The sequence below is a fragment of the Echinops telfairi genome, unplaced genomic scaffold (assembly GCF_000313985.2).
Source record: "Echinops telfairi isolate 266 unplaced genomic scaffold, ASM31398v2 ScPeMD7_60;HRSCAF=208, whole genome shotgun sequence".
NCBI lineage: Eukaryota > Metazoa > Chordata > Mammalia > Afrosoricida > Tenrecidae > Echinops > Echinops telfairi.
This window is the reverse complement of record NW_022103958.1, coordinates 18910531-18922013: the sequence shown is the minus strand read 5'-3', so window position 1 is coordinate 18922013 and position 11483 is coordinate 18910531. Positions and strand designations below refer to the sequence as shown.

General features: G+C 42.7%; 1 protein-coding gene across 1 annotated transcript in view; it reads left to right on the top strand.

Annotated features, from left to right (window-relative positions):
• Positions 1-9059: 9059 nt before the first annotated feature.
• Positions 9060-11483, top strand: part of DEPDC7 (DEP domain containing 7) — an 8270-nt gene continuing 5846 nt past the window's right edge. The window contains exons 1-2 of the mRNA XM_030885884.2: positions 9060-9644; positions 11383-11481. Coding sequence (XP_030741744.1) covers positions 9202-9644; positions 11383-11481 — 542 coding nt within the window. The 5' untranslated portion in view covers positions 9060-9201. The remainder of the gene's footprint in view (positions 9645-11382; positions 11482-11483) is intronic.

Below are 11483 nucleotides of genomic sequence, written 5' to 3'. Positions count from 1 at the left end.
GAAGGCCCCGGTCCTGCGCGGGGCGGGGGGCGGGAGCGGGCGCCGCGCAGCTGTGGCCACTCGGAACGGCATTCTGCCCTCACCCCAACCTTTGCCAAGTGACCCAAACGGACTGGCCCGCGCGTTAGCCGGCGTGCCCGGCGCTCCCCGTGGGGCTGCTCGCCCTGCTGGCGACGAGGGGGCCGGCGGCATTCGCCGCGCTCTTTGCCCCTCGCCTCCCCGTAAACGGGCTCCCCGGTGTGGCCAGAGGCCGAGTGCCTCTCTGGACATGCTGTGGTCTCCAGATGAGAGATTTCTGGTATATGTATTCTTTTTGTTTGGAACTTGGCATAAAAAGTTAGGAGCAGGATTTCAGCGAATAGACGTTTCAGACTTACCACTAGGAGAAAAGTTGGGAGTTTCTGCCACCAGCATAACTTATCTTTTGGGCGGTTTGTTTAGGGTCTCGGTCTTTCCAAGGGCCCAGGGAAGTAATGGATTCGGATGACCGCCACTTCTGAAATCCTGGCTCTGGCATTTCTACACTGCCATGCGAGGGGTGACTCAGATGGTTGTTCAGCTATCCGGATAACACGAGGCTTTTAATTTTATTTAATTTTTTTACAAGGCTTTTAAATACATTGACCCGCACACTTCTTGAAACTGCAATTTGAAATGATCAAAAGTTGGCTCCCCACTTGATACAAGTTTTCCAAAGTAAAAAACAAACAAAAAACAGCCAGTAGAGCTGAGTCCTTCCTCCAGTGAACAGTGGTCAGTGAACTGCCTTAGGTTAAATCTCAATGGCACCGGTTACTAATTAATGCCCCTTCTAATCTTCAGAGTGCTCATGATAAATTTTGGCAGAGACCCTCTTTTCATGTGTACTTGTACATGTCGATGCATGTCTTAATAATGACCATGTTTTGCTCCCCTTTAAATGGATCCAGAAAACTACATTCAGCATTTTGCCTTGTCTTTCACATTTCAGAGTGAAGGGAACTAGCTCAGCATTAATTGAAGACCATGTTTTCAATGATAGTTGGAAACAGTCTTGAGAAATCTTTAGGTTTGTTTTCTGAGTGAAAGACGTTAATTGTGAGATTTTACCTGATTAAAACCATACCACCTGTCTTCTGTGGCAGCTGAAAAGCCAATCCTGGCTGCAGGCATTTGTGAACAGGTTCTTAGATGGTTTAAGGTCGTCTGTATTCAGAAATCAAGCCACCGACTGTATCCTTGAAGGGTTGAAACACTGGTTTGTGGATCTGAACCTAAAGAAACGGCCGCTGTCCTCTGCTCACAACTGGAGTGGGCAGGGAGGACCCCACCGCGTTTCCTCATCTACCTCTAGCATTGCGAATCCCTCTTCCACCTTATGGTCGCCTTGTCACAGTTCTAGAGAGCATGGTAATGGGAGCCCATGGCTCTTGGGTCCTTGCCATTCCCTTTGTGCGGTGACAACTAGTTCTGTCTTTTGTTCCTCCGCCTACTGGTGACCCTTCCAAACCTTAAAGAGGCTGTAAAACCAGGAACTGAATTTATGTAGTAGAAAATAAGGTTTAGATGCTAATCTTTGGCTAGTACTTCAAAGACTGGTCTTCTAACCTAGACAAAGGCAATAACAAAGTGGTAGGCTATTCTCTTATCCCTTCATACTGTAACCTAATTCTTTGAATTTGCCTGGTATCACTTTTCCTGGGAGCTCAAAATACTTCCCATATGCTATCGCATTAATCTGTATGAATCCAAGCAGTGGCCAGTGCCACCTTTTGTTGCTGTTTCTCTTAGCACGTTTTAAAAGTGTGCTTGTCGAAGCAATCTCAGTTTTCAGCCTGAAACCTTTCCTGCCAATTGGGAGGAAAAAGAAACGTTGAGCTTGTCAAGCCGGTGTCGGGGAGAAGTGCAGTTCTCATGCTGCCCAGTTTTGAACAGTGAAACACACCCCTCTTTACACCTCTCTCTTCAACTACTGTCCCAGAGCTGTAGTCCTTTTGTCTTGCTAATTCTGTGGATAATGCTTTAGACCATCTTTGGGAAAAGTACATTTTAAATAAACCGATCTTAAGTTCTAAATCATTAGGATTTGTGTGTTTTCTGAAGGGCTAGCACCTGTTTTCTGCCCACCTGCGGCCTTTCACGGAGCTGGTCGTCATCTCCTGCTGGAGGAGTTGTTAAAGGAGAAGCTCTGAAGGAGGAGACTGCAGCTGAGCTCTGGACGGAAGAAGAAGAAAGAAAACGTCCTTTTTTAAAAAAACTTGAAAGAAACTTAGAATAGATTGATTAAAAAAGTCATGAAGTTAGTAATACAGTTCCAGCCAATTTCCCGACTACTCACACCTGATATTAGTATAGTACATTTGTCACAGTTAATGAACCATTATTAACACATGACTATTAACCCAGGCTCATACTTTGAGATATCCTTAATTTTTTTTTTAACCTTACATCATTTTTCTGCTCCAGGATCCCATCCAGGTTAACACATTACATCAAGGTTGCCAACTTTCCCTGAGTACATTTGCATTCTTAATCATGTATCTGTTCATTGTTGGGCACTGTGCTAGCCATTTTACATGTATATATAATCCTCACAAGAACCAGGAATAAGTGAAATTAGCTCAGCTGTGCAACAGGAAAAAGTTAGGCAACTTGCGCAAAGTTGCATTCTGGGTAAATGATGGAGCCATGAGTGAAATCTGGAACTTCAAAGTCCACGTTTCTGATTTGTTCTTTGTATTTGTAGCACTTTCACACTGTGCTGGCTGCAGTAGCACTGGTTTCATGCCTCAGTGGCACTCCACCCAGTTTCTTGACCTTGCCACCACTGAATGTTCCTTTGTTGCAGAGGCTGTAGGGTTTTAACAGCATCCCCAGCTTCTCACCACTCAGTGCCAGTAGTACTCGCCCCCACACAGTTGTGATGACCAAAAATATCTCCAGACATTGGCAAATACCTCATGGAGGGGGTGGGAGGTGGTAGAGTGTTGGGGTGGAGGGGTAGGGGTAGGGGTGGCAAGGCGTGGTAAAATTACTTACTGAGAACGATTGGATTAACATTTCTGAAATGTTTTTTAATAGTTGTCAATAATCTATAAGTATTGAATAACCTATTATACTCTGTTGAAATAATCTATAATGCAATTAAAGAATTTGCACCTCTACAAACTATAAAGAAATATCAGAGAAATATGACATTAACTTACTAGTTTTTAAAAGTTATGTAGAAAAACAGGGACTATCTGAGTTTTCTTTTCCTTTTTTTAGTGGCTTGTAAAGCCTGCGAATAACAAAGTGTTCATTTGGAGGTAGTTTGTTTTGGTATTTCTATGTGCATGTTTACATTACCCACTGCTATCCAGTCAACAGTGACTCATAGCGAGCCTATCCAGGTTTCTAGGGCTATAAACCTTTATGGGAGCAGACAGCCTCAACTTTCTCACGTTGAGTGGCTGGTGGGTTTGAATAGCTAACCTTGCGATTACCAGTCTAATGTTTACCAATCAGCACCATCAAGGCACCTTTTACTGTACGTGGGGTTTGAATTTTATAATACACACATGGATCAACTTTTAATATGATCTTGCTGCTGTAAATGATTTGATACAGATATCTAGAAGTCCTGGTGGCAAGAGTAAGCATTGCGCTGCTAACCACAGGGCTGTAAGCATTGGACTGTAAGCCACAAGTTTCTCCTTAATTTTCACAGTAAGGCCGTAGTTGATCTACATAGTAGATTACATATCTGCTTTAAGACTTTACTTTTAGGGAATTATTTTTGTATTGAGTTGATTATTTGACATGAGGCCTTAGAATCAAAGATGCTTGTACAAATGTATGTGAGTGATTAATATTGTCTTAGAAATATACCTTTATTGTTGGTAATCTATTTTTGGTAGAGGTCAAATACATAAAAGGGTAAGTCTTTGCTTCTGGAAACTAGCTATTGTTTTTCAAACAAATACAGATGCTGCTCCTTGAAATAAAGTCTAGGTTTATGTGGTGTTGAAGGGTATATGAAGATGAACCCCCGCAAAATAGAAATCCCTCCCCCACCAAAGCTCTGTACTTAAATTTTTTTTAAACAAAACAACCTTATCACCTTCAAAATATCACCTTCACATCTGCAATTCTGTTCTTGGAAACATTTTTCAAACATCTGTTTGGATCACTGACAGCACCTCCCTCATTTTTTTCTTCACCTCTCCTACATTGTCAAATTGACATCCTTTCATATCCCTCTTCATTCGTGGAAATAAAAAGAAGTTTTTTGGAGTGAGGTCAGGTGAGTAAGGTGCGTGGGGCAAGAGAGGCATGCTGTTTTTGTTTTTTGCCAAAAACTGGTGCACTGAGATGGCTGCGTGAGCATGCATTGTGGTGGCAAAACCAGTCCCCTGTCTGTCCGAATCAGGACTTTTTTGTCAAACGCTGTTATGCAGTCTTTTCAGAACCTCTAAATAGAAAGCTTGATTAACAGTCTGACCTGGTGGCACAAACTCCTCATGTACTATCCCCCCTCACATAAAAAAAAATTGAGCATTGTTTTTTGGAGGGTACCCCCTCGTATATAGTATGGCATAATAGATTGAGCTTAAAAGAATACCTGAGACTTTTGTCACCTTCCAAAAAAACTTTGAATCAGATAGGGTCCAATTTGTCCTCATGTTTCACTTCGTATTTAGAGGGCTGCAATATTTAGTTGCCTTAAACGGAGGCAGGCTTAACTTCAGGCTCTAAATCCTTGGACTAACAGTATAGACCTCAAGCCAGTCCTTAAACAGTGTTCAACTCTGTATCAGTAGATGAGCAAATCAGCCTACAGAGGTTACGTCTCTTACCCAGCGTCCTCTAGATTCTTTGATTCCTTTCGTCATGATGCTTTTAAAAAATACTTGACCAAATGTTAAATAAAGAAGCATTACAAGGTAGATAGTGATTAAGTAATTTTAAAGAGTCATCCAGCTCGTTGGCAAGTGAGATTTGAGGACAAGCTAATGTATACATTCCGATAGCCAGACTTCTCTGTCTACTTCAGGCCTCTTGGATCCTGTGGAGGATCACAATCATCCTCCATACTGGGCCGTGGTCTGCTGTAGCTGTATTCGTTTGAACTCTTGTCTCAGATGATGATAAGTACATTTCAAACCAGCGTGCAGCATCCCAAACAAAACTCCTGGTGTGGGTTTTGGCACATTTGTCAAGTCCACGGCACATTATAAAGTATCGGTATGAACATGAGCTAGTTAGGGTCTGTGGGTGGTGAGGCTGGAGGGAAATATCCCAGCATGCAATGGTTGGGAATTAATGGTCAGTGAGAACAGAGGAGACCTGAAAGGGCTGGATTGTATCATGCCTGGAGGACTCTGGAAAGAGACATCGTGTGGTTTACAGGTGCCTACTCTCCTGCTCTAACCTGTTCTTTAATCTTTTATACAGCGTTATCCAGCCTGCAAAACTTCCTGATTTCCTGCATTTAAGCAGCAAGTAAATATGGGGAAATTTATTCTTTACCTCTTAACTCCCCTGTGCAGATTAGCCTTTCCGCGTCATTGAGGCTGTGAATCCCTTCCTTCTCACCACCCCACCTCCCTTTAGTTGTCTGATTGATCTCAAATTAATAAATGACTCAGCCTTATCTTTTAGGATTTGTACACTAACCTGGCTGTAGCTCAAATGTGTAATGATTGAGCTATTTCATTTTTAATATTATCACTAGTCCAGACTTTGTCTTGGTGGTGGGTCTTAAAATGCAATCTGATCTCAAATCACTTTGACTCTTGTTGTCTTCCTTTCGTGTCTTACCACTTGTGTAATGTGGTGCTAGGCGTGTCAGGTCAGTCTCCCAGCCACCTGTCTACAGCAGAAAACACTACTTGGTCCTGCGTCATCTTCAGAATTACTCATGTTTGAGACCAATGTTGTAACCCCTGTGACAACCCATCTCATGGAAGGGTTGTCATAGTGGTTACACTCCCTCTACATTACTGAGCAGGATGCCCTTCACCAGGGACTTATCCCTCCTGATAACATATCCGAAGAAAGTGAAATGAAGTCTCGCTATCCTTACTTCTGAAGAGCAGTTATAACTCTTCCAAGACCAATTTATCCGTTCTTCTAGTAGTGCATGGTATAGTCAATATTCTTCACCAACACCGTAATTTAAAGGCATCAGTCCTGCTTTAGGCTTATTTATTCATTGTCTTTGTATATTGTGAGTAGTGTTCATTATAGCAAGTTGTATTATTGGTGTAGTGGGTTATGCTTTGGGCTGCTAACCAAGGTTACAAGGTCAGCAGTTCGACTCCACCTGGTGGAGAAAGATGAGGCTTTCTACTCCCTTAAAGATTTGTAGTCTTGGAAACTTACAGGGGCAATTCTACTCTCATTTGATGGGGTCACTATTAATCAGAATCAAATTTGATGCCAGCAAGTTTGGTTTGGTTTTGATTGATGGTTCATGAATCATCAATCAAACAAGTAGAATGTTCCTTTTACTTCTTTTCACTTTTGTGGCTCTCTTAAAGCGATTTCCCTTAATCCAGTTTTCCAGTAAAAGGTTAACACTATGTAACTTATTTCATAGATGACTTTGAATGTTCTATTAAAAAGCTCATGTATACTTGCTAGCTATGTAACTGAAGGTAGGTTTGTTTAATTCCCTGAACCTCAAGTTCCTCAAAGTAGGATTATTAATAAACTCTGGTGGCCTAGTGTTTACTCGTTGGACTGCTAACTGAAAAGTTACCAGTTCAAAACAACCAATTGCAAGGAGAAAGAGGCAGCTTTCTGCTTCTGTAAAGAGTTTCAATCTCAGAAACCCACGGGGCAGTTCTGCTCTGTCCAGTAGGGTCGCTGTGAGTTGGCATCGACTCCTGGGCAGTGGGTATTTCACAGAGTTTATCAGGATTAAAGGAAAGAAAGCGGAGTCTGTCATTTTGTAGGAACTCAAATGTTAGCTATTTCAATAATATATGGAAGTGGTTTTTTTTTATTAAAGAGGAGATATTAAGTTCATGTAAGTCTCTTATAATTCCTGGTATTTTAGAAAGTAAAGGGTGTATTGGCTCTTAACACTCCCTTTATTTGGTCATGTTAGTCATGTGGTTGCAATGAAACAGCTGTCCTGGGTTCTGAACACCAGGAATGATCTGAGCTTGTTTTGAGATACCATCAAATGTCCCAATCTGGCCCTAGTCAGTAGAAACTAAATGTTGTACCGGTAGTAAGTCTAGTTCCAGCTTGATTTATTTATGTAGTTCTCCACAGTTTAATTCTTGAAACTGCTCACATGGTATTTGGAAGACTGACAACTATTACTTCCTCCTCTGGCTAGTATGGCTTATAAAGTATCTGCGGTTTTAGTAATTAAAAGCAATCTTGCTTTCAAACTAGCGTCCTAGTAATGGATGGTGGTAAATTACTCGTCTGCTTTTGGTATTGGAAATACACAAATAAACTGTGTGCATATATCTTAGTAATTTTCATGGTGAAGATGTTAAAATTGTTAGTAGCGGTGTAACAAAATTATTCTATAAGTGGATAGGTATAATGGTTCACTGCACCCCTTATATTTCTTGCAACACAAAAACTGCCCTTCAAATGATCCACTTACAATCTGACTGCTAGTACATACGTCCGGAGAAAGCTGAGGCTTCCCATTGCTGGAAGTTGCAGTCTCAGACCCCGGGGGGAGGACTACCCCGCCTTTGGCACGGTGAGTCAGAGCTGACTTGCTGGCTGTGGGTTTGTTTGCTTTTTTGAGTGCATTGCGTGGAGTTTGAGTCTTTATGCCTTCATCGTAGGCATTCTATTTGATCTAAAAAGGTATGAGAACAATGCCAAGTAATAGCTCCTTTAATTATAATTCCCCTTATTCTTTACTGTTATACTCAGGAATATTATTTTTCCTTTTAGATTATCTCAAGAGAGGTAATTAGTTTTTATTTTCGCTGACAAAACATTTTTAAAATGACATAAGAAGCGTAACAAAAAAGACAGACCATTGAGTTTTCAGAGGCTTATTGCGTAGTCACATAGAAAAGGGCGCACTCAGTGTTTCTGTCAAAGAGATAGAGACAGTAAGTAATTATTAGCTAGATTCCGTTCCATCAGCTATTTAAGCCAAAGGCCCATTTTCTCTGGATTATTTGCCATTTTTTCTTTGTACTTGTGCCAAATGCCAATTTATTACAAAGAGAAAAGGGGAAAAAAACAGAGAAAAGGTTTGATAGGAAATATTTGAAAGCCTGTTTTCCTTCTTTGGGGTTTGGCTCAGATCTTTATTTTTGGTGCCCACCTCATCTTTGCAATGGGACATACGCCCTTGCTGGAGCAGTAACCAGATCAGTAGTTTACTCTGTTTACAAAATACTCCGCTTTTGAACCAACAGAACAGGAAGCTTAAAAATATTAGTTTATTCTTGCAACCATTATATTTATATACATACATACATGTTTAGTCTTGGATAGATGACATAGAGGACATGTGGATGTGTGTGTGTAAAAGTACTTTGAAGACCATGAGGATAAATTAAAGGTCTCCCTCCTACCTGCATCGTGTTGGGAAGTTACTGAACCCCAGTAAGTGTTTTCTGTCTCTCACCTTAAGATGATACCTCACAGGGTTGCTTATGTAAGGACTGCAACAGAGGGCCTTACATGTCATTGCCAGATGTCACAAGGTCCTACTTGACCTGTTTCCCACCCCATCCCCAAGTTCCATCTCTGCTCCCTCTCTAGTCTCACTTCCTGTCATACTGAGATTCTTTCTGGCTTAGCAGAGCACACGCCTACCCCAGGGCCTCTGCGCTCTCCCTCTGCTCTGCGCTTTCCCCAGGTGTCTGCTCGCTGCTTTCCTTGTTGGACTCCGGTTTCTTCTCTGCTATCACCTTATCAGAGAGGTATTTCCTGACATCCTAGCCACAAGACCCTTCGCTTCCTTCCCCAGCTCTGTTCTCCTGCCCTAGCGTTGTGTAGCACATGCTGCCTTTATTGTCTGTTTCCTTCCATGAAGGCTAAGTCCACGAGAACAGGGACTTTATTTTCCTAGCACACAGGACAGTGTTTGGCGTACAGGATGTGCTGCATAGTAAAGTGAGTTGCTATGAATAATTTAATATTTAAATAATAAGCTGTTATGAACAGGTCTTTGTCACTGACTTTGGAAACGGGTGGGTGTGTTTTCTCTTTTTTTGGCATAAGGATTGTTTAGATCTTACTACAATGAAACAAGGTCCTCCGTCTCAGCGTCTCTGCCGTTTTTCCCTCGCGCCAGGTTTCAGTGTGGCCCAGAAACCGTTTGGGGCCACCTATGTGTGGAGCAGCATCATCCACGCTCTGCAGACGCAAGTGGAGGTGAAACGCCGGAGGCACCATTTAAAACGACACGAGGACTGCTTCGTGGGCTCCGCGGCGGTGGATGTCGTTTTCGCCCACCTCGTTCAGAACAAGTACTTTGGCGAGGTGGCTATTCCGCGGGCCAAGGTGGTGAGAGTCTGTCAAGCACTTATGGACTACAAAGTCTTTGAAGCCGTTCCAACCAAAGTGTTTGGAAAAGACAAAAAGCCTACATTTGAGGATAGTAGTTGCAGCCTTTATAGATTCACAACGGTGCCCAATCAAGACCGCCCGTCGGGCAAGGAGAACCAGCTTCACTCGCCTTCTCGGTTCGTATGGAATGAGCGCTGCCTGGCAGATACTGGCACGCTCTTAGCTTCCGGTTTGTGTGATGGAGACTGACGTTGTGTTAACTTTCTAGGAAGTAAATTGGAGTAAGATCTGGGTCTGTGGGTAGATTTGATAAAGGACAGAGAACTTTTGTTAACATTTATTGGATATCTCCTAGAATTCTTGCTTGTTCACATTTTTATAGTTAGCAGGAACCATTGACATACTCTGACTTTCTGCTTCCAATTCCATCGAGAGGGTGCAAAGGTTGTGAGCGTTTGTGGGGTGTCATTTGAGCAGAGCAAAGGTGAAGGCAGGGAGGGAGAGCGCAGAGGGCGCCTGTCACTGGCCTCCACGGCCCAAACCCAAACTCAGCTTCTAGCGCCCTGGTCTGAGGAGAACTGCCCCTGGCCGGTTGTGAGACTGGAACTTGTATAGGAGTAGAAAGCCGCCTTTTTCTCCCACGGAGTGGCTGGCAGTTTGGAACTGCAGCTGGCCCTGCAGTTAGCAGCCCAGTGTGTAACCACTAGGCCACAGCACCAGGGACTCCTGGGATCCAGAAAGCTGCGTAGAAATGAAGTGGGAAGAGCAGGTGGGAGCCAGGGGTTATACATGTGTGGTGGGAGCCCCTGAAGGATCTCAAGGAGGAGGAGATTCATTTTAGAAAGGTTGGGGAGAGCTAGTTGGGAGCCTTTTGCAATATCGCAATCTATAGGGTCACGATGAGTTGGAAATGACGCAGTGCCGTGAGGTGACAGAAGATGAGGCCAGAATTGGGCAGCAGTGGGAGTGAGGGACTCGCGTAAAGATACTAGAGAGAAAATTGTGGAACCCGGTGATGGAAAGAGACTCTGGTGGTGGACTCCAGTGAACTTCATTATTTGCCATGAAACACTTTCTTCCCCGCAACCTCCCATTTTTCCCTCTGCAATGGTGAAAATATAATAGAAGCTTATAACCCAGATCTGACCCAAAGTCAGAGATTTAATGAATATTGTCATATTTCAAATATGTTGAACTCTGTATTTAAAACATGGTTGAAGTTCTCTCCGTGTACAGGAGGGAAAGATGAGGATGGGGTAGGTCGGCATGGCCAGCACTTCAGCTGCAGGTCCACGTGCTTTATCCGAAACCCTCGGGACCAGGTGTGTTTAAGGACATGAAACTTGGGGAGATTTTAGAAAGGTGATTTCATGTATAGACTCAAATATAAAATGCCAGGAGGCTTTGGGGACAGCATCTGGTATTTAAACACAGTCATATTTCTGCAGTAAACCGAAGAATATTCATACCAATCCAGAGACATTTTTTAAAAGATGATGATCTCAGGACAAATCTGATCAGCATATGAGTTTCGGATAAACGTTTGGTCTCAAAGGCTGTGATTCAGAATTTCAGATAAAGGACTGGAAAATGATGAGGGCCCTCCAGCCGCGAAGGCCCAGACACTGAAATGAGGGATAACCCAGACGCAGACAGAAATGGGATGACGACTGGCCACATTTGTATTTAAACGAGTGACTCAAAATTTCAGTCATCGAGTTACTTAAATCTAAATAAATGTTCCAAGGGGCATTTATTTAGAGTATGTGTGAATGTATATTTAGGCTTGAGAAAGAGCTCTTAGAATGGGCATTTGCTGTTTTTGCTCTGAAATACATAAACCTAGAAATGAATTCTCAGGTGCTAAACTATTTCTGTGAATAAGCATTCACGTATGAAATAAATTCCTTTTAGGGATGCGGGTGCATTATTTAAATCATCTGATATCAAATCGGCAAGTTTAGAGGATCTCTGGGAAAATCTGAGTTTAAAGCCCACAAACTCCCCTCATGTGA